The sequence below is a fragment of the Rhinolophus hipposideros genome, assembly GCF_964194185.1.
Source record: "Rhinolophus hipposideros genome assembly, chromosome: 8".
Lineage (NCBI taxonomy): Eukaryota > Metazoa > Chordata > Mammalia > Chiroptera > Rhinolophidae > Rhinolophus > Rhinolophus hipposideros.
Genome location: NC_138054.1, coordinates 8,966,237 through 8,987,396, shown reverse-complemented (window position 1 = coordinate 8,987,396; position 21,160 = coordinate 8,966,237). Strand labels below are relative to the sequence as shown.

The 21,160-nt window shown below is 47.4% G+C and overlaps 1 protein-coding gene across 1 annotated transcript in view; it reads right to left on the bottom strand.

The window, feature by feature from the left end:
- BMP6 (bone morphogenetic protein 6) overlaps positions 1-21,160 on the bottom strand; it is a 150,559-nt gene that overhangs the window by 1,549 nt on the left and 127,850 nt on the right. Inside the window, exons 3-6 of the mRNA XM_081056152.1 lie at positions 18,367-18,515; positions 17,514-17,711; positions 1,187-1,263; positions 92-202 (exon numbers count right to left, since the gene is read on the bottom strand). Of these exons, the coding sequence (XP_080912278.1) occupies positions 92-202; positions 1,187-1,263; positions 17,514-17,711; positions 18,367-18,515 (535 nt within the window). The remainder of the gene's footprint in view (positions 1-91; positions 203-1,186; positions 1,264-17,513; positions 17,712-18,366; positions 18,516-21,160) is intronic.

The following is a 21,160-nucleotide window of genomic DNA, read 5'->3' as shown; positions in this document are numbered from 1 at the left end:
CCAAAACAGAAGGAGGAAAAGCTTCCATTAGAAGCTATACCTGCCCTTAGCTTATTCCTGCCTATAGAGTGACATAAATCTCAGAGCTCACCAACGTCTGTACGATCGCGTGGTTTGTCGCATTCATGTGTGCATTGAGTGGGAAGGAGCATTCTCCGTCACAGTAATTGGCAGCATAGCCCTTGGGTGCGATGATCCAGTCCTTAATTTAAAGCAAAAAGAAGCAGTGAAAAGGTGATGAATACACACACACTCTTCACATCATCTGCGCTCTCAGTAATCCTGTGAGAAGGATTATTTACATGGACAGGTAAGGAGACAGGTGCAGGAAGGTCAAGCTCATGTTCAAGTGGCAAAGCTAGGGTGTGAACCTGGTTGGTCTGACTCCTGAGCCCTCGCGCCTTCCACAGGCCCACGTGGCATTTAGGTGCTACCCGCCTGCTGGTCTGGGAGCACTGGTTTTATGTACTTGGACCAAACGGAGCCTCTCGAGGAGCCCAGAGTCTTCCCTGTCATCATGATGCCATGTGCATATGAAAATTGTATCTTCTATCACTTGTCACTTACAATTTGCTTCTTGTAAACTAGTGGTGGCTCTCAGGTGTGGGGCAAAACATTTGTGCTCTTCTAGATATTGTGGGTGAGCCAATTTATAGCCGTTGGAGAAGTTAACTAGTGATCCGTTTTTCTAACCCTTTCTCCAAACAATTAAAATGTGTTTAAATGCCCAAAGACAAATATATGCCTTGCGGACTTTGAAAGAATGAGGGAGGAGTCCTGGGGAAGGTGGCTGTTGATTTTGAGGTACACAGACTGGGGAACCCTGGAGTCCCTGGAAAGGTGCCAGTGGGCACTGTGCCCAAGAAGGCAGGCCTTCTCCCACCTCATTCCAAAAAGCCTGGGCAGTTGAAAGGGCTCCTAAGTACCTCCATGGAAGGAACCATCTCAATCCTAAAGGTTTTGACGTTGGCTGTTGCCATTAAGATGAGAAGAGACTGAAAAAAAGCTGCAAAACTGCTACTCTCCTGAGCATTTGAGATCTTAACTCCCCAGCATATGTCTCCGCTTTGGCTCAAACTCATAAAATTAAAACAAAACAAAAAAATAAAAAAAACAAAAAAAGAGAAAAGAGGCCAGAGACTACTGAGAAAAGAACTTTGTCCCCATTATTGTCCCGAGAACTCACCTGCCATCCCAGGTCTTGGAAACTCACATAAAGCTCATGTTTCCTACAGGCTGTTTTTAGTTCACTGCTGTTGTAATCTGTTGGAGGAGATCAAAAGAGGCACCCATTAACTCATTCATTCCCTCATGTAGGAACTCAGTGGAGAGTGTGCCATGAGCCAGGCACTGTGCTGGGCTCAGGATAGCAGTGAACAAGGCCCCTACTAGACACAAATGTCACCAAACAGCTCCGTCAGGTTCCTGATTGCTTGGGTGTTTCACGTACTCTGACGTCCACTCAGAGGTTAGTGCTGGGCACTCAGGCAAATGACACATACTTATTGACTTGAATGGACTCCTTTAAGCAACAGATGTTTGTTCTAAGCCCCTGTTGTGTGCAAGGCCTGTGGCGGGGGTGTGCTAAGATGCCCAAAACACCCCAGGCGCCTGACTTGGAAGACATTGCATTCACAGTAAAAGACGACTGTACCAGGCAAGGGTCGCTCTGTATCAAACAGGGATGGTCTCGAAGCTGCACAGGGGCTTTAAAGGCAGCTGCTGGGCCAGGAAAGCATCCTGAAGGAAGTGCAATTGAGCAGGGCCTAACCAGGAGGCCCAGGAGTGGGGGAGAGATGGAGACACTGCAGGAGGGGCCATTCTCTCCTGCACGGTCCTCCAGCCTGGCTGCCAGGGTTGAGCCCTTTGACCTGCACTCAAGTAAAGACTCCTAAGCTAGTAGTGCCCCGTGAGAATCTGCTGAAGTGTATGTACCTGCTCTGGGCAAGTCAGGAGCCACTAGCCTTGCTGATCTAATCACTAGCAAAAGGAACGGCAGTACCCTGATTCATTTAGACCATTTGGAGCACCTCTTGTGTGACATGCCCTCTGCTAGGCACCATGGGAAATCGGAAAATACCGGTAGGTTACCTAAGGCTTTCATCCTCCAGGAACTTAGGGAATCAAAGGGGTGGTGTGAGACATGTATACAACTAAAGTACAAAACAGACTATGAATGCTATGGGCAGGGCCATAGGGAAATCTCACTGGGAGTATAGGGTGGGAGCAAGAGGAAAAGAGAACAGTTCTTTTGGAATGACATGCAAAGAGGAGTCAGCTGAGATAAAGTTGGAGAAATGGCTTAGAATGCCAACCAAAATTATTTGGACTTTCTACCAGAGGTATTAAATAAGGCTTTGGAGGTTTTTGGCCAGAGAGTGACATATTCGGAGCTGGGATTCTAAAGAACTGACCTGGTGGTGGTGGTTGAGAGTTCAAGAGAGGGAAGAGATGAAAGGTCAGGAGAAGACTTTGGAGAAAGTGTCTTAATGTAAAATGGACTTTGATGGATATGAGAGCCTAAGCCCATTTGTGTGCTAACTCTGTCCTTTTCGATCACATGAGCCAATAAGTTACCTGATTGCTTAAAGCCTCTTAGAGTTGGGTTTTCTGTTACTTGCACTCCTGAACCTCCTGGACGTGAAGCAGGACTGAACACACAGATTTGGGTGAGCCAATTTATAGCCATTGGAGAAGTTAACTAGTGATTTTGTAAGAGAAAGAGACTAAAAGTATCAACTCAGCCCAGTGACCTATCCTGGGAGGAGAGGCAGGCTACCTTTTTGAACTGGTTGCCAATTTTAAGTTTATTCATTCTCCCCAAATGCCTTCCTCACCTTTCAGAACCACCCTTGCTATAACTTCAAGTACCTGGAAGAAATGAATGTAAAACCACACTGGAGGGAAATTTTCACAAGGCAGGGCACCACAGGTGCTCTCAGTAAAAGCAAACAAGCACCCACCAACACCACAAAACAAAACAAAAACCTCCTGCTGAAAATAACCCCTCAACAAAAAGTATCAATCACACAAAGAAATAAAGTATCCTGAGAAGAGAGTTTGAGTGCAAGACAAAGAAAATATAGGACTCCAGGGACTGCAGGCAAGAATAGTTTCCAAGTGAGGTTATAAAAAGGAATATCTAAAATAATGGGAGAGAGAAAATAAGGAATATAAACCCTAAAGTAAGAACACTATGGGAAAAGAACATACAAATGAACAGGTAAATTTGAAAAAGACCAAATAAAACCATAATCATTGAAAATAACAACAAAATGGATGGGTTAAATATCAAATTAGATATAACTGAAAGAGAATTAACTGAACAATAGATTTGAAGAAACTTCCCAAAATATAACCCAGAGTAAAATGGCCAGAAAATATGACTATCTGTAAAGATATATGGAAGATAGGATGAAAAGTCCAATGTTATTTCTAATAGGAATCTCTGAAGAGACTAATGGGGGGGGGAGAAGTAATAGTTGAAGATATAAATGTCTGCACATTTTCTAGAACTGAAAAATGTCTTTATATTGAAAAGGCACAATGAGTCCTAAGCAGAGTAAATAAATTTCTATCTAGCCATATCTGGTGAAACTCTAGTATTTGTAGCCACAGCTGGTGAAACTGTAGTATTATCAAACATAGAGAAAATTCTTAAAAGCAACCCTGAGGTGAAAAAAAATATACCTCCAAAAAACACAAAGAAAATTGATAACAAACTTCTTAACAACAAAAACACATAACATAAAAAATACCAAAAACTCTACCAGCAACATAGAATTCTATACCCAGCTGTAGCAGACATTTATTGTTTTGGCTAACCAGCTTCCAGGAATACTTCTCATTTGGAGGAATAGGAAGGAATCAAGGTCCCATTTCCCACAACAGATAGCTACTGTCTTTGTCCCCTGGCAGCTAGAATACAGGCTCATGACTTCATTAAAGCCAATCTGATACCCCCACCCTTGAGACAGTGACTCACGGGGGAAACTAAGAATGGGTAGAATGGTAGCAAATGTTCCGGGTGATGGTCCCAGTGGTAACATTGAAACTACATTGTGCCCATGACCAGGTCTGAGCTAGGTCTTGATTCTGAGTTTAGTTCTCTCACCTTGTTGGTTGGGTCATTTGCCTGATACCCTTAAATTATTTTCACTTTAAGTAATTAATCTGCTTCTATTCCATGCAGTCAAGAGCCCTGAGTAGCTAAATTATTATTCAGTTAGAAGAGAGGAAGCACAGGTAGAGTGGGTCACTATCTCATATACAGTTGGTAAGACCGTTTCTCTGTTAAAGTATCTTATAAGCATAGACTGAAGGAACTTTGGGAGCACGGCATGAGTCTATCTGGGGGAAGAATATTCTGTACAGTAGGAATGAAAAATGCAAAGGCCCTGGGGAAGTAATCTGCTTGGCACACTCTAGAAACAGTCTGATGGGGGCCGCTATGTGTTCATTAAAAACCCTTATCTGGGCACTGAGCTACCTGACATTTCCCACTGCAGTTAGGTGTGGCCACGTGCTTGAGTTATGCCCATGAATGTGGGGAGACGGGAGGTGTGCTGCTCTTAAGCCAGGCCTTCCAGAACTCCCTGCAGCCCTGCACTTGTTCTTTCCTCTCCTGCCAGCTGCATGTAAGAATCACCTTCTGAAAACTCCAAGGCCCTGGTCCCCTTGCACTCTTGAAAGAGTCCTGGGTTAGATAAGTTATATGATCCTCCTACTTATAGTCTCAGTCTGGAATTTTCTCTGCCCAACCTCATTTGGCCTGTGTCCCCCAAAGTAAACTTCCTCCAAAATGCCTTCTCTGTGCTGGGGACCAAGATCTCCCCAAAATCAAACTTGGAGTTGTTGGCTATGTGAAAGGCAGAGATTTCTAGGACAGCTTTCCTTGCCAGGTTAGTGGACATGGCAGTGTGATATAATGACAAATACATCTGGTCTTTGTCCTGGTTCCTGGCACAGAGCTACAAAAGCCATGGAATTCCCTAAATGAGAATTCCAACTTATAGTGGGTCCCTAGAAAGCTTCCGGATGGGGGGCTGGTCACTAGGGAGACCAAGCATGTGATTAGACACTTGGAATTTGGGGCCAGCCTGACCTCCATGGAGGGAGACTTGAGATTGAGTTCAATCACATGGCCTATGATTTAATCAATCATGAATAGTAGTAGTAGGAATAGTAGTAATGAGACCCATATGAGAACGTGGACACTGAGGCTGAGTGAAGCCTTTGGGTTGGCAAATGCATTGGTGTGCTGGGAGAGCAAACTGCCCAGATCCCACGAGGAGAGGATGTGGAAGCTCTGTGTCCACCCTTCCTCCCCCCACCAGACTTTGCCCTACACATCTTTTCCAGGGGGCTGCTCCTTATCCGCATCCTTTATAATACGACTGCAATCATAAGTATAGTGCCTTCCTGAGTTCTGTGAGTTGTTCTAGTGCATTGTCAACCCTGAGAGGGGTCATGGGAACCCCTGAATTGGTAGCCAAGTCGCACATAACTGCAGGTGGGTTGGGGACCCCACTTGCAGCTGGCATCTGAAGTGAGAGCAGTCTTGTTAGGGACTGTGCCCTTGAACTTGTGGGGTCTGTGCTAAATCCAGGTGACTAGTGTCAGGACCAAACTGCACTGTAGGACACCCCGTTGGTTTCAGAACACAGACAGGGACAACCGCTACATATTTAAACTTTCCATTTCTTCTGCTGGATGGAACCAAGGGGACAGAGTGAAGGACTTCACTTCTACCTTCACCAACAGTCCTCGTCTGCTTCAAACTTCCTGCTCATTTGACTCTCTCAATGCTTAACAAAGAAAACTTTCTCTGCAAGAACAGCTATTTCTTGTAGAGCTAGACACTGGCATTTTTGTTGTTCAGTAAAAATCGGGACCAGAGAGAGGAAAGGGAGGTATTCGGCTCTCTTGTTTTTCTTCCTACAGACACTTTCAGGCCACACTTAAGTTTCCTTATAACTCCATGCTAAGTGCTGGCAAAGAATGTATAAATATTTGTGAAGGTCAATGCCCCTCAAAATACTTATGTCTGCTGCTCAGAGAGCTGGTACCCTGGGTTCTGCAGTGGAATAACACTGCCATGCATTGTTTTGTTTTGTTTTTTAGAGATTGACAGATTGCAGAAAAACATTCCCCCACCTCCCGCCCAATATTTGTTTAGATGAATGGTCTGGATAGAGCCAGTGAAAAATTATACAGCTAAAATTCAACAGGCACATAACCACTCTGGTGGGAGAAAGGAAGGCAACCCAGCTTTATCCAGATGGATTCACCAGTCAAGGGCAGGGCAGAGAAAAGAAGCCACAGAGCTGAAGAGATGCAACCAACAAACAAACCAGAGCAGCAGACCAGAGCAGGCAAACCATCCTGTGGGCAGCCGTCCTTGGTTTCACTCATGGGTCCTCTGAACCTGCATCATAACCATCGGGGTGCTTGGGCCGCATCCCAGACCCATGAGTCTCAATGACCAGGAATGGGAGGTCTGCTGTCCAGGTAACTAGCCCTGAGATACTGTCCTTTAGATGAGATGATCACGCACAGGTGATAGCATCACCCCATTCATACACGTCTGTCTTCAGATACCAGCGCTGTCTGCACTTCCCCTTAACGCAGCTATGGTGAAAGCCAGTCTTGTCCTGAGAGAAATTTTCAAGGGATCTGGCTTTTTTGATGTTGAACATAAAAAGTGAAATCTGGCTGTCTAATCATTCCATATGATTGTTTGGCCTAAGAGTGGAGGGCAGGGCAAGTGCCAGTAACCCCACTGGGATTCTGATACAGCCAGACTAGGTCCAAGGTGGTCATCCAGAGGAACCTGGACAAGCAGGGCCCACATACAGGTGGGTTTGGGCAAAACACTGTTCAGTGATCAGGGGACAATATATAAGAGTCATAAAATCCCCCAGGACTAAGTTCTTCTGTAGCCAGAAGAAGGTAGCTACGTGTTCTCTTAAACATGAGAGAAACATTCTTCTGATAACTTTCAAGTTATCAGAAGCATATTAATTGCTCTTAGCAACACTGCTTCCCATCCTCCACTTTTATAGACTGCTTCAGTAGAGAGACATTCAGATATGATTATTTTTAAAAGCACCACTCCTTCCTCTCTTCCCCAAATAAACATTACAAATATTAAAATGGGTTTTAAATGAAAACTTAAATTGGCTTCATTTCTCTGTGTGGGGCAAATGGGGACTGTCACGCAGGGGACCCTGCTCGCTGCACCATTTGTCATGCAGGGCGTCCGGTGGGGTCTCTGCTCCCACTCCCCACATAAGAACGCAGGACACGGTAAGGCCAAAAAGGAACACCCACGGAGCCATAGATAGGGAAGTCAAACCAATATATTCTCGCTGGCGGCTGGGCTGGATACACAGGAAGCAGGATCTACATAATCTGCCTAACAGCAGTCCGCGCTTGCCAGCCACCATCTTCTCGCTAGCCCCCGTTCTTTTCTGCTAGCATAGCCACAGCCGTTATATTAGTGGCCAATGGCTTACGGGTTACAGCTGACGGCCAACTAGCCACAACTGCTGACCATCTGATCACAGTTGATAGCCATTTACTACCCGAGCCAGCACCTTTCTATGTGAGGCCGAGAGCCTAGAAACTGCTTTCTGGGGCTCTGTCCCCACACTCCACCCCTACAGGGTCTCGCCTCACAATCTATGCGACAAGTGTCTTCCGCGAGGGTCCCTGTGCGAGGAGCCTGGAGGTGAATGCAATATCCTGGACACAGCCAGGCTCTCTGAGCACAGCCAGGGTTTCTCAGGGCACCACCACAGTACTTCTGGGCGCAGCCAGACTTCCTGGGCTTCTTAGGGTACCACCTGTCTCCCCGGGCACAGCCAGAGTTTCTCAGGGCACTGCCACTCTCTCTGGACACAGCCAGACTTCCTGGGCACAGCCAGAGTTTCTCAGGGCACTGCCACTCTCTCTGGACACAGCCAGACTTCCTGGACACAGCCAGGGCCTCTCAGGGCACTGCCACTCTCTCTCTGGACACAGCCAGACTTCCTGGACACAGCCAGGGCTCTCAGGGCACTGCCACTCTCTCTGGGCACAGCCAGACTTCCTGGACACAGCCAGGGCTCTCAGGGCACTGCCACTTTCTCTGGACACAGCCAGGGCTCTCAGGGCACTGCCACTCTCTCTGGGCACAGCCAGACTTCCTGGACACAGCCAGGGCTCTCAGGGCACTGCCACTCTCTCTGGACACAGCCAGACTTCCTGGACACAGCCAGGGCCTCTCAGGGCACTGCCATTCTCTCTGGACACAGCCAGGGCCTCTCAGGGCACTGCCTCTCTCTCTGGGCACAGCCAGACTTCCTGGACACAGCCAGGGCCTCTCAGGGCACTGCCACTCTCTCTGGACACAGCCAGGGCTCTCAGGGCACTGTCACTCTCTCTGGGCACAGCCAGACTTCCTGGACACAGCCAGGCCTCTCAGGGCACTGCCACGCTCTCTGGGCTCAGCCAGACTTCCTGGACACAGCCAGGGCCTCTCAGGGCACTGCCACTCTCTCTGGGCACAGCCAGACTTCCTGGACACAGCCAGGGCTCTCAGGGCACTGCCACTCTTTCTGGGCTCAGCCAGACTTCCTGGACACAGCCAGGGCCTCTCAGGGCACTGCCACTCTCTCTGGGCACAGCCAGACTTCCTGGACACAGCCAGGGCCTCTCAGGGCACTGCCACTCTCTCTGGACACAGCCAGGGCTCTCAGGGCACTGTCACTCTCTCTGGGCACAGCCAGACTTCCTGGACACAGCCAGGCCTCTCAGGGCACTGCCACGCTCTCTGGGCTCAGCCAGACTTCCTGGACACAGCCAGGGCCTCTCAGGGCACTGCCACTCTCTCTGGGCACAGCCAGACTTCCTGGACACAGCCAGGGCTCTCAGGGCACTGCCACTCTTTCTGGGCTCAGCCAGACTTCCTGGACACAGCCAGGGCCTCTCAGGGCACTGCCACTCTCTCTGGGCACAGCCAGACTTCCTGGACAAAGCCAGTGCTCTCAGGGCACTGCCACTCTCTCTGGACACAGCCAGACTTCCTGGACACAGCCAGGGCTCTCAGGGCACTGCCACTCTCTCTCTGGGCCTCTCGGGGTACTGTGCTGGAACAACAGCAGCTCACATCAAGGTGCTTACATATTATCAATGGTGGCCAGTCAAGACACAAAAGCAAACATCCGCCAGTCCCACTACATGGTGGTGTGTTCCCAAACAGTCAAGCGTCCAATAAGTTAGGGATGGAAGGCAATTCCCCATAGTCCATAGTCATTCGCCAGGGCTGCCCTGGGGGTGAGGGACGACCTTGACCTCACCCTCATCTCCCACTGAGGACTCAGCAAGCTTTTCCTCCTGGGACTACAAGTCCCACATCCAGGCTGCCTCAGCAAGCACTTCCCAGCCCACAGGGCGACAACAACCTCCGCTTTTTCCGCTTTCTCCGGCCTCTGCTGGTTGGGGAACCATCCACTTCTTTCCACCCCTCCACGGGAATCGAGCTCTCCGGCAGCTGCTCCTCCTGGTCTTCCTCAGACTGAGCTTTCATACGCACAAACTGCTCCACTGCCCTTCGGAAAGCTTTGGCCAGCACCGTATCCTGCCGACTACACCAGGTGTCACACAGGGGACCCTGCTCGCTGCGCCATTTGTCATGCAGGGCGTCCGGCGGGGTCTCTGCTCCCGCTCCCCACATAAGAATGCAGGACACAGTAAGGCCAAACAGGAACACACACGGAGCCATAGATAGGGAAGTCAAACCAATATATTCTCGCTGGCGGCTGGGCTGGATACACAGGAAGCAGGATCTACATAATCTGCCTAACAGCAGTCCGCGCTTGCCAGCCACCATCTTCTTGCTAGCCCCCATTCTTTCCTGCTAGCATAGCCACAGCCGTTATATTAGTGGCCAATGGCTTACGGGTTACAGCTGACAGCCAACTAGCCACAGCTGCTGGCATCTGATCACAGTTGATGGCCATTTACTACCCGAGCCAGCACCTTTCTATGTGAGGCCAAGAGCCTGGAAACTGTTTTTTGGGGGCTTTGTCCCCACAGGGACCATCACACAGGAAGCGTCAGAGTCTCCACCCTGGGGGAAGCAGAGAAACTTTAAAGATCCAAGACAGACCTGCCTGGTTGTCTAAGTGAAGGTCCTTCAGCAGAAGCTCCGTGCGCTGCAGTGGGGAAGGTACAGAGACTGCCGAACAGAGGCAGGCACCATCCCTCTCGGAAAGTGGGGAGAGGAGAACATAGTTGGAGAGAGGTCCAGGCTGCGGTGCCCAAAGTGTGTTCCATAATAAGTCTTTATTCTTCAGGTACTTTGCCAAGGGAGGTTCGCATCTCATCCAGGCATTCTGAGTACTTAATCAGTGGTACAGAAACACGCAAAAGTATCATGTCCATTGCCAATGGCCAAACTGGTGACCAGTATCTTCCATTTTCTCGTGGCTGGCGACAACAGGGGTCCAGTCAATCATTTCTGATGGAATGAAGCGTCAGCTTCATCAGTGGCTGTGGCATCACTCTCCCAAGTCCCAGATGTGTCTTTATTATTTGTGATTTGGGTTCTCTCGGGGCCAGGTACACCTGCGAGGTGTTAGGAGGCCAGTGTGAAATGAGCTGTATGGAGGTGCATTTTCCTGGAGTCCAGCTGACGGCAGGAGGGTATGATGATCAAGCCTCTTGTCTTTGCTGAGATGTAACTTAATTCCCACATCTGAGAGTCCTGCTCGGAGGGTGCGTATGGGGGCACCAGGCACGTCTGGGTGGACCAACGGGGCCAAGGCTGCAGCTCCCACAACACAGAACTCTTCGCTGACCCCATCTTCGTCCTTGTACTTCTCAGAGCCCCTGTCCCTCTGTTTCATTTGTATGTTTTTATGTTCATATTTGTATGTTCCTACAGTCGTCTCAGTTCTGGCTGGGAGGTCTTTCTTCTTGACTGCTGGGCCATGACCCTAACACTCACTTTCATTGGTGACAGCCTCTACTCCCTGACCTTACGTTCTGCTCTTCCCTATGATGACTGAGGGGTGTTCCACCTACAGAAGAAAACTAAGGGGGAAAAGGGTCTACGTGGGTCCACAAGACAGTGGGAGCCACCCCATGAGCCCTACTTGGCCCGAGGCAAACAGGGCCCTGCAGGGGGCATTTATCTCCTTTAGTGAACAGAGGACAGCAGCTAGCTGGCCTGTCACCTCATCATGGCATCCCCGTCCCCAGGCAGCGGCCATGTACACTGCACATTTGTTTCTCCCCAAATACAAGGATCATATCCCACAGCCCTCTGGAGGATATCTGGGTTAATTCCACGCAGCATTCCTTGTATCCTGAAAAGCCACATACACAGTAAAGCGCAAGGGAGCCGCTCTTGGTTTATTTCTGAAGCCGAATCGCTATGTGCAGGGAAGGGCAGGCCTCCCTTGCAGAGCTTCTCAGGGGAATGAGCCCTGGATGGGAAGGGGAGGGAAGGGCACGGCGATGACCCTGACTTGCAAGGAGTTCTGCTTGGCCAGCTTGAGGGGCACCAACCACCAGGCCTGAGTTGGGGCCACACCTGGGAGCCCCAGGGGAGCTCCCAGTTGGAGCCCTGGAAGCCCCCTGCTGCACATGAGTCACAGAAGCCCAGGCCCAGCCTACTTTCCTTTCCAACCCCAACAGAGGAGGAGGAGAGCGACACAACAGGGAAGACATGGAGAAGGAGAAAGGCAGAAAGGAGACAAAGTCAGGGCAATCGTCCAAAACCAGGTGAGAGGGAAGGAGGGAGAGAAGTAGGCAGATGGTGCCCCTGGCTGGGGCTTCGGCAGAGGGGCTACTTGGGCCTGGTGGGCTGACCCCACAGGCTGTGCTGGCTGCAGGCCGGTGTCCCTGCTCAGCAGGCCACTCACTCAGCCAGGAAAATGCTGGCGCGGCAGGAGCTGGGAACAGAGTGGCATGTTCTACGCTGTATTTCCTGGTTTTCTCTGAGCGCAGGATACAGAGTCTTCCCATAGCAAACTTGTTTTTTTAGAGTGAACAATTCACTACTCTTATTTCCCTTCTCTCCTAGAATGACAAGGGGAAGGATAACAAGCAGCTGTTAAAATGACACCTCTGTGTTCACTGGTCTGGCCAGCTCTTTCCATATCTCCAGGACTTATCATCCCGTCTTATCTAAAACAAGTCTCTGGCTCCCACGTACCCCACAGAATCAACACGGTCATTGAGAACAGGCTGGAAGAAGCCCAGCTCCTGTGCCACTGACACTACAGGGTGCAAGGGGACCACACGGGATCTTGATTTCTGGTGACAATAATCTGATAAAGTGCTGGGGGGTGGGGGCAACAGCTTAGTTTTCAGAGTCTAGATTTTGTTTACAACATGGATGGTTAGCACGAGAGGCAACAGATATTCTATCGTATTCTTCTGTCACCCCAGGACTTCAAGATCTCATAAGGCTCCATTTAATCTGTGTGGGACTTTGGCCTTTTCTCAGGCTTTGTCTTGATTATAAAAGAATACGGAGCTCTGTACCTTGAAAATAGACAAAGGCTTCCCTTGAAGAATGAGAGTTAAGACCTCCTGTGCTCCAACCTCTCTGTCCCCCCTGTCACCTCCTGCACTGAGTCTCCTAGCCCCAGGGCTTGTCAGGAGTTGGGTAGTTCGCATCTCTCAGGCATTCTCAGGCATCTTGCAGCACCTGTTTATGCCTTGTTGTTATTGCTTTCTGGCATCGCTGCCATTAGCACAGTCATAAGGATGAACCTAGAGATGGGGCAGAAGGTAACTTTCCAGTCTGCTTCGCTCTTTGGTGACTTTTATCTGAAAGGCACTAACAGCAAACGAGAGTCAAGTATTATAAATCGGCCATTTGAAACGATTCTAACGTTCAGCTCACGAATGCTATACCTGTCCTCAATGGCGGTGGAGAATTGTTTGGTTTCACTTAGAAAGCACTAAATAAGCCTCTGTTTCTTCACTGAGCCATCTGAAAGCCAAGCTGCAGGCCGTAAAATTTTAATTTAAGATCAAAATGACAAATTAAAATCCCCAGCTCCTTTGAAGAACTACAAACAGTCCATTCTTCCTAAGCTTGGATGTCCATGGTGGGTCACTCCCCTCAGCTTTGGCATGCCAACCCATGCAAGCAAATGATGAACTAGTGGGGAACCTGCCGGGAACTAAAAGGCCAAATACACAGTGATCTGTAAGAATGAGACCCTCTAGTCTGTGGACTGGAGTTCCCTGAAATCTGTAGCAAAAGATTTCATAAACATAATAAAGTCCCCAAACTGTTGTTTTGCAGGTAATGAATTCTGGTTACTTTTCTTATCTGGAAGCATCTTGAATGGTCCTGACTGGTCCTGTTGACGTGAACTATCAACAAGAAGGTAAACAGTACACGTGCTATCTGAAGGAACCAGAGTCACATCCCCCACTACCTGGGTCCTCAAAGGTACATGTTTAGGGGGGTTGGAAAGAAAACTGAGAAATGCTAAGGTATTAGGTTGGTGCCAAAGCAATTGTGGTTTTGCAATTATTTTAACCTTTTAGACCACAATTACTTTAACCTTTTAGACCACAATTACTTTTGTACCAACCTAATAGCATTTGAAGAGCTCATTCCAAAGGACAAGACAGGGTCTTGAGAAGTTGCTGGTTTATAGATGGTTGGCAGAACTCAGTGGAGGCAACATAAACATCAAGGATGAAAGAAGCCTAATGGGCATCTAAGCCAATTTTACACTAATTGTTAAAAGTGGCAGAAAATGTCTCCAAACTATCATCTGCCAAAAGAAAGAGCAATTCTAAATCACAGTGTTGACAGCCAGAGGGTTGACATGGCAGAAAATCTCAGACTCACCAGCTGACTTGAAATCACATTAACTACCCTGTCTTCGAAGATGTCTTCGAAAGATCCTGGGACCTGAGCTAGATCAGTATGAGAATGACCACATGGAAACTTCCCTCAAGGCCATTTGTTCACAGCCCTTGTAATGGACCGTCCAGATGGTGTCTTAATCTCCCAAAGGACAAAATAATGAATCCCAAGAGAAAGATATTATAAAAGAGGGTGAATGGGAGAAAGAGACTACCAAATAAGAGTTAAAAGTGCAAGGCAGGGTGTCCCAAGACCAGTAGGTTGGTAGACATGGAGGCTGAAAAAAAATTGCCAGGTTCACTAGAATCCCAGCGGGCTGCACAGCACCGCGTGGACCAGGACTAGTAAAGCATGTGTCAAAACGATCAGTGACACTGTCCAGATGATATCTTAGCCCACTGGAGAAGTACAACACAGCTAACATCCATCATTCACTTGGAGCAGACAACTGCAAAGAAGCAAGGGCAAGTGAAAACCATCCAGGGAAACTTCAATCCAAACCCACTGTTTGGTACATGTGCTTGGAAAGTCCAGCTTAAAGAACAAGGACAGATGTTAGAGCAGATTGGGGTGGGCAGTGGGGAGGGTGTGAACAGGGCTCTGGGCCTTTCCCTTGCTGTGGACGAGTCCTGCCGTCTCAGGTATCTGTAGCTCTGTTCCAAAAAGAGTCACAAATTTCCCTGCCATGTTTCACCCCGATGACAGGGAATTTCATGAATCATGTTAACTTCTTCACCCAGATGGCACGACAGTCTCTAGTGGGTTTCTCCCGGTGGTGGTTGTTTCAGTGGAGAAATTTTAATTCCCTGGGAACACGCTATGGAAGAAGGGGGGCAGCAGAGGCAAAGTAATTTCTTCCTTCAACCTTCCGAAAGATTTACAATGGGAAAGGCCTGCTGGAGTCACACCAGAGACCACAACTTTTTGTCTCTGCAGCATCTGCCTGGGTCACAAAGGCACAGAAACATCTGGCCCCACAGTGGCCTGGAAAGAAAGCACAAACCAGACGGCCCATTTCTTGGGGTAGAAAGCCATCATTCTGGAAATCCTCTATCTAAGAGCAATCTTCCCCTGCATGTTCACTCCCACTAGCGGCAAAGATAAATAAGGAAGAAAGAGCCAAATATGTAACATAGCACTTCAATGGGACTCATATAAGCAATTTCTCAGACCAGCTTGAGAGGGTCTTTGAAGATAGTGAGAGGCAAGGAGGATCCTTTCTAGTAATACTTTTTTGGGGGCCTGGGCATTTACATAAGTGAGGCCAGAGGTATTTGTAATGAACACTTTTGTCTTAGTACTGCTGAAGAGAGCAAAGCAAATTTGAAAGTACTGGGTGTGGGGGTTGCGGGGGTGGGAAGACCAAGAGAAAGCAAATATACTTGTGTCTTATTACAAATTAGATCAACTTTCATATTCATATTTCATTTACTCATCAAATTGGAAAAAAAAAAGTTGAAAGGAACTTAGAAAAGAATAATTGGGTGATACTGCTAAAACCAAAATCAGAGACAACATGTTTTCTCAATTTAGAAAAACTCCATGTGTGTATTGGGGAGGGGAGGGGATGTTGAATAAATCAAGTGAAATTTTAATTTTAAAAGCAATCAACATTTCAAGAGCTGCCTTCATGTCTGAGGTCCCAGTACCAAACTGACCACAATTCGTTAATGAATTGAAGCCTACCACTGGCAGACCTCCCCCATATCATGCCCTGAGGAAAACTCTGAGATTATTAACTCTATTCAGCAGGTTTCCTCTGAAGCGAATAAAGGAAAACACGCATTTCTTCTTCTTCTCTTTCTCCTTCTCCTCCTCCTCCTCCTTTTTTTCTTTTAAAAAAACCAAGCCTGACTATTTCTAGTGGTAAACCCAGGCGTACCCATGCTGTTTAATGCTTTCAAGAAACGTCAGGGTGACAAAAAGCAAAATGTCACATCACGCTGGGTTGTGAATCCTCAGGTTTCACATCCAAGTTACTGGTAAAAGAAATGGTTTATTAGGTCAGAACCTAAACTCAAAACCCTTCCTCCCAAAGAAAAACTGGGGACTTTGGGAAGCAGTATGAACTCTTTCAGGCCATGTTTTAGCCTGAAGATGTCATTTTTAAACAGTCACCTGGCAGAATTAATGCATCTTCCAGAAGAAATTTCCATGCTTTCCAAGGATCCTAACATACGCCTTGACAACCTACTTCCAACAACTGGAGGCAACTAATTTTTGAGCACTATTATGAGCCGAATCACATGCTCAACGTTTAATACCAACAAATTTACTAAGTATTCATCGTCCCCACTGAGCAGATGAGCAAACTGAAGCTGAAATGGATGAGGATTGTCCAAAGTCACACAGTGACTGAAAATTCCACAATAAGTCTTGAACTTCATGCTAGATTCCCAGGCTATTTAAACAGCCAAAGAAAACCCAGACCTGCACCTGGGTTTGAATTCAATACTTACTCTCTGTGTGAGCCAGAACACCTTTTTTCACGAGTGACCTTCCAGGCCACTTCCTCAAAAGGTACATACAGCATGGGAGGGAAAATTTCTGAAGCACTGGACGGCTACTCAAGCAGTGGGACCTGTTTCCTCTCTCTCACCCTTTGAACATGCATGTTCAGGGCAGGATGGGGCTGACCCTATTACCTACCGTGTTTCCCTGAAAGTAAGGTCGGGTCTTACACCATATTTCCCGGAAAATAAGATCAGGTCTTATATGAATTTTTGCTCCAAAAGACGCATTAGGGCATATTTTCAGGGGATGTCTTATTTTTTCATGTACAACAATCTCCATTTATTCAAATACAGTCATGTCATCCTCTTCTGGAACATCGTCATAATGTACTAAATATGTCCATCTGGCTGATGATCTTTACTGGGGCTTATTTTCGGGGAAACATGGTAGCTCCAGAGGTGAGCACAGGGCCCCAGTCTAGCTTTCTACTGAAGCTACCATGAAAGAGACACTCTCTTTCTGAAGTTGAGGTTGCCAAGAGTGATAAAACCCTGGAACTATTGGTTACCATCCTTACCACCATATAGAGGTAGTCTGTCTGAGAAAGCCACCAACCAAGGCACATAGAAAAAGAGAGGGATTCTTAATATCATCCGAGACTATGGAGGCAACTACGCCTAAAGCTAGAATCCCTGAACTTCTGAGTTAAAAAACCAATAAAATCTATCATAGAGGGTTGTTTGAGTTAGAAGTCTTTCCATCACTTCTAGCCAAGAGCACAGACAAATACAAGTCCGTGATACAAATGTATGAAGTTTGTACATCCCAACCTCCCAGGCATAATACAAGCAGAAGAAAATCAAGGCGCTCTCAGGATTTTTATGTGAATGAAAAAAAGAGTTAGAGAAATCTTACCAAACAGTAGGATACTTCTCTGGAAAACCAGACACTCAGGCTGTCTGCAGCCTGCAGACCCCATCTTTGGGTACCACTGTTCCCTGCTGATGGCCCCAGGAACCCATCTGATAATCTGTGACTATGAGGTACCTGCAGACCTGTGTATTTGCCGGGCAAAGGCTGTGCACCATCTGAAACCATCTGCGCTCCCTTTGTTCTCACTGAGGCCTGAGCGCCAACAAGGCTTCCTGGGAAAACAGGCTGCATCCAAACCTACCTGAAGCACTGGAGACCCGGGACACGTCCTGGGACTGGGTAGAGCGATTGCGACTCTGCTGGCGGCGCCGACCAGTGGCTGACCTTGTGGTGCGCACGTGGACCTCACTCACTTTGAAGAAGGCCACCATGAATGGCTGCTTGTCATAAGGGCCATCTCTGCCCACCAGGCCTGCGGCTCGGGGGTTAATGCTGAGTCCTGGAATGTAACCCAAAGCACACCTCCCGTTATTCCACGGACACCTATTCCTGCAGCTACCGTACATAACTCATCCCGCCTGGCCTCCCAGGGGCAAATCATAAAGATGAGCATGAGGGGAAAGCATCATGCCCTCTCAAGTCTCTGATGGCTCCCTTGGGATGGTCAAAATCCAACCATTCCTTCCAAAGATCTGTGAATCTACACAAGGAGGGCTGGCTCTCAGGCTCTGCCATTCCTGCTAGTCTTTTTCTCTCATATTCATTCTTTCTTTCTGATCACATTCATCCCAACCAGTGAGGCACAGACAGAGTGTGCCCAGTGGGGGGCCCGAGAGGGGACGTCAAGCTGCTGAGCTCTGATGCTGCAGGAGGAGGGGTGCTGGAGCGTTCTGCTGCAAACGGACTCAACAGCCAGAATTCAGACTACGCTCCATCTTTCTCTTTACCTCAGCATCTCCCACCAGCTTCTGCCTCTGACCTGTCCTCCCGTTGTTACTCTTGTAACCTTGACCAGCTAACTGTCTCCTCGTCCCTTCAAAACAAGGTTTGCTTTTCAAACAGCAGTTATGAAGTCAGCCCGGAGCTGAGGAGCGCCTGTGACCCCCAGTGCTCCCACACTGTTGTAAGGAAATGAAGGACTTTGGCAAACTCACCATCCCGAGTCACCACGCTCAGCTGAAGCCCCATGTTGTGCTGTGGGGTCACGACCCACAGATTGCTCGTGGCTGTGATGTCAAACTCCAGCCAGCCTTCTTCTGAGGCCCACACTATGCGGGTGTCCAATAAAAACAGGTCAGAGTCTCTGAAAGAAAGGAAAGACGGCACCATGAATAGCAAGCTGTCCCCTCGGCTCCTTCTCACTCTGTCCAGCCCTTGGTGTCACAATCAAAGATGTCAAAATCAGATCAGACCCACCACAAAATGCTGTGTACAGTGACTTGCCACAGGCCAGGCTGGTGTGATACTATGTGGGATACAATCTGGAGAGAGATTAACACGTGCCAGGGCACTTCAGAGAAAGCAACGTTCTCACAAACATAGGAGGAACCCTCAGCTTCACCAGAAGCCTTGCTGTGATGTTTACATCAAATCTTTTGGCATCAGTGTAAATGATAGATAGATAGATGATAGATAGACAGACAGACACAGACAGACAGACAGACAGACAGACAGACAGATAGACAGACAGATAGATAAAGATAGATGATACATAGATGTCATATTGTTGCTTACTTTGTGGCTAATGACTTCTAAAAAGAGAGAAAGTGGGGGCAATGAGGGAAAGGATTGAGACTATATTAAAATCAGGATCAACAGAAGCATTTACAAAGTTTTGCTCTGCTCATTTTTAAAATTAGAACCTGACAACCTTCACATTGTTAGTTCCTGCGAAATAAGGAGAAATAAGAAGCCACATCACATTTCTGAGTAATCATCAGTTCTTTTCTTTTAATGAAGGTTGAATGGTCTATGGTGAGTGTCAAGTCCTTTCTCGTCTGGACTGTGTGACCGTGGGTGTATGGTGAGTGATGTTAAAGTTGATCCCAGTGCAGCTGTGAGCCAGAGCTGGGGTTCTCTGAGGCAAACTCATTGAGTCCATTCCTTCCACTGGGCTCCACAGGGAATATTTTTATATTTTTTTTACAGTTTTCAATTAACATAACACTAGGGACTGTGAGTGAGGGTAGGGGATGTCACCTTCGTGTTACAAGGACATTCTAAATCTGAGTTGACGTCCCAGGTTCACCGGCATGAAATTCCCATGATAGGGAAGGGGGATATTTTGGCCATGGAAAGATTCAAATACCCCGGTGCTGGAAATATTTTGCTGAAATATCTTACAGAATAGAAAAATTACTGGAATTAAATACTAAATTGAATACTAGCATCTCAATACTAATAAAGTACATTTAAATCAGTTATAAAGCTCTTTCATATGCCTTGCTTTACTTGGTGCTCATAACAATCCTGAAAACTCAGTACATCTTTAACCCCATTTTACAGCTGGAGAAACTGAGGCTCAGAAGTGAGGTTACGGTCATGTGGTCAAGATCAAAAGCTAGAAAGTGAAATAATGAGCTAATGAAAAGAAAGTAAGAGGATTCAGAGTTTTCCATAATGACATACTGCCTTTTGAGATTATTATGAAAGACAACCTGTGACAAATGAATATAATTTATCTCTATTCTATCAAATATCTGTGAAACCAGTGAAACATCTGAGTTAAGAATTTGAGATGTCTCAGAGGGGAAATAATTTTTCCTGTTGACATGGCTTAGAGTTAGAAGGAAACTCTATTGTCATCTTTTCCAAGCTCGAAACAGTAGGTACAGCTAAAAGTCGTTTACTCAGCTGCTGAACGGAGCCTGCGGGGGGCACATACAGGCCTGCCATCTTTAAAGCGCTCTCCCACACGTATGTGTCACACCCCCTGTTGACAAATCACCTCCCCGCCCCGTTACTGAGGTAACTGTGAGCAGGAAGACGGGGGTGTTCATGGAAAACAGCAAGAGGGGACTGCAAGTCCAAGGCTTTGAAGTTAAGATGCAAGAAGACATAAATTCTGTTCTGGAAGGTTGGAGAAGACCCTTATCCAGAAACAACACTGACAGCACGCACGGTACTGTGGGAAAAGTAGCCCTGGTCCTGAAGGAAGCACAAGACATACGAGTAGTCATGTCAGGGGAGCGCCCTCTAGAACGAAGACACAGTGAGAATCTCAAGGCATAATGCTGTCCCTGAGGCCAAGAGGATCAGTGCACGGCGCCTTTTCACTATTACAGAGCTTTGATGATACCCATCATTTTTAAGGTCTTGTAACAAGGATGCAGAAAAATACAGTCGAAGATATGAGTGGAGCATAGCTGGTAGAAAGAGCTAGAATACGCTCCATGTGAAAGAAATGAAATCTCTAGGGTTAGTGGGGATTAGTGGACATGAGGAGCCTGCCTTTCTATCTTGACTCTGCTCCTAAATCAGGCTGGGCCCCCAGGAATTCTTGTTGTTTCTCTGCCACACTTCCCTGACTCTAACATAAGGATAATTCTGGTCCTCACTGCTGAAGAGACCTGTGCAATACACAAACGTGGTCTAACAGCTGAGCCTAGAAAGATGTCAGTGAGGCAGTCTCAAATTTAGACGTTTAAATCTAGGACGCTCAGGTCCCTTGGAAGGGCGATGAGGTAGGGTATGGACTTAAAATAATGGACTAAATGGAGAGAGAAGAACACATATTTACTGTGTGCTTTCAATATGCTGGCATGTTCCAAGAGCTTCTCCTTTATTCTCTGGAGAGGCAAGTGCTATTATTGTGTCTTTTCTATAGTTGACGTCACGGAGCTTAGAGAGTGTAAGTGTATTATGGTCATTGGTATTAAGTGCGGTGACCAGAACTTAAAATCAGAGCCCAGGCTCTTAGCTACCACATTTCTAACAAACAAAGTCAAG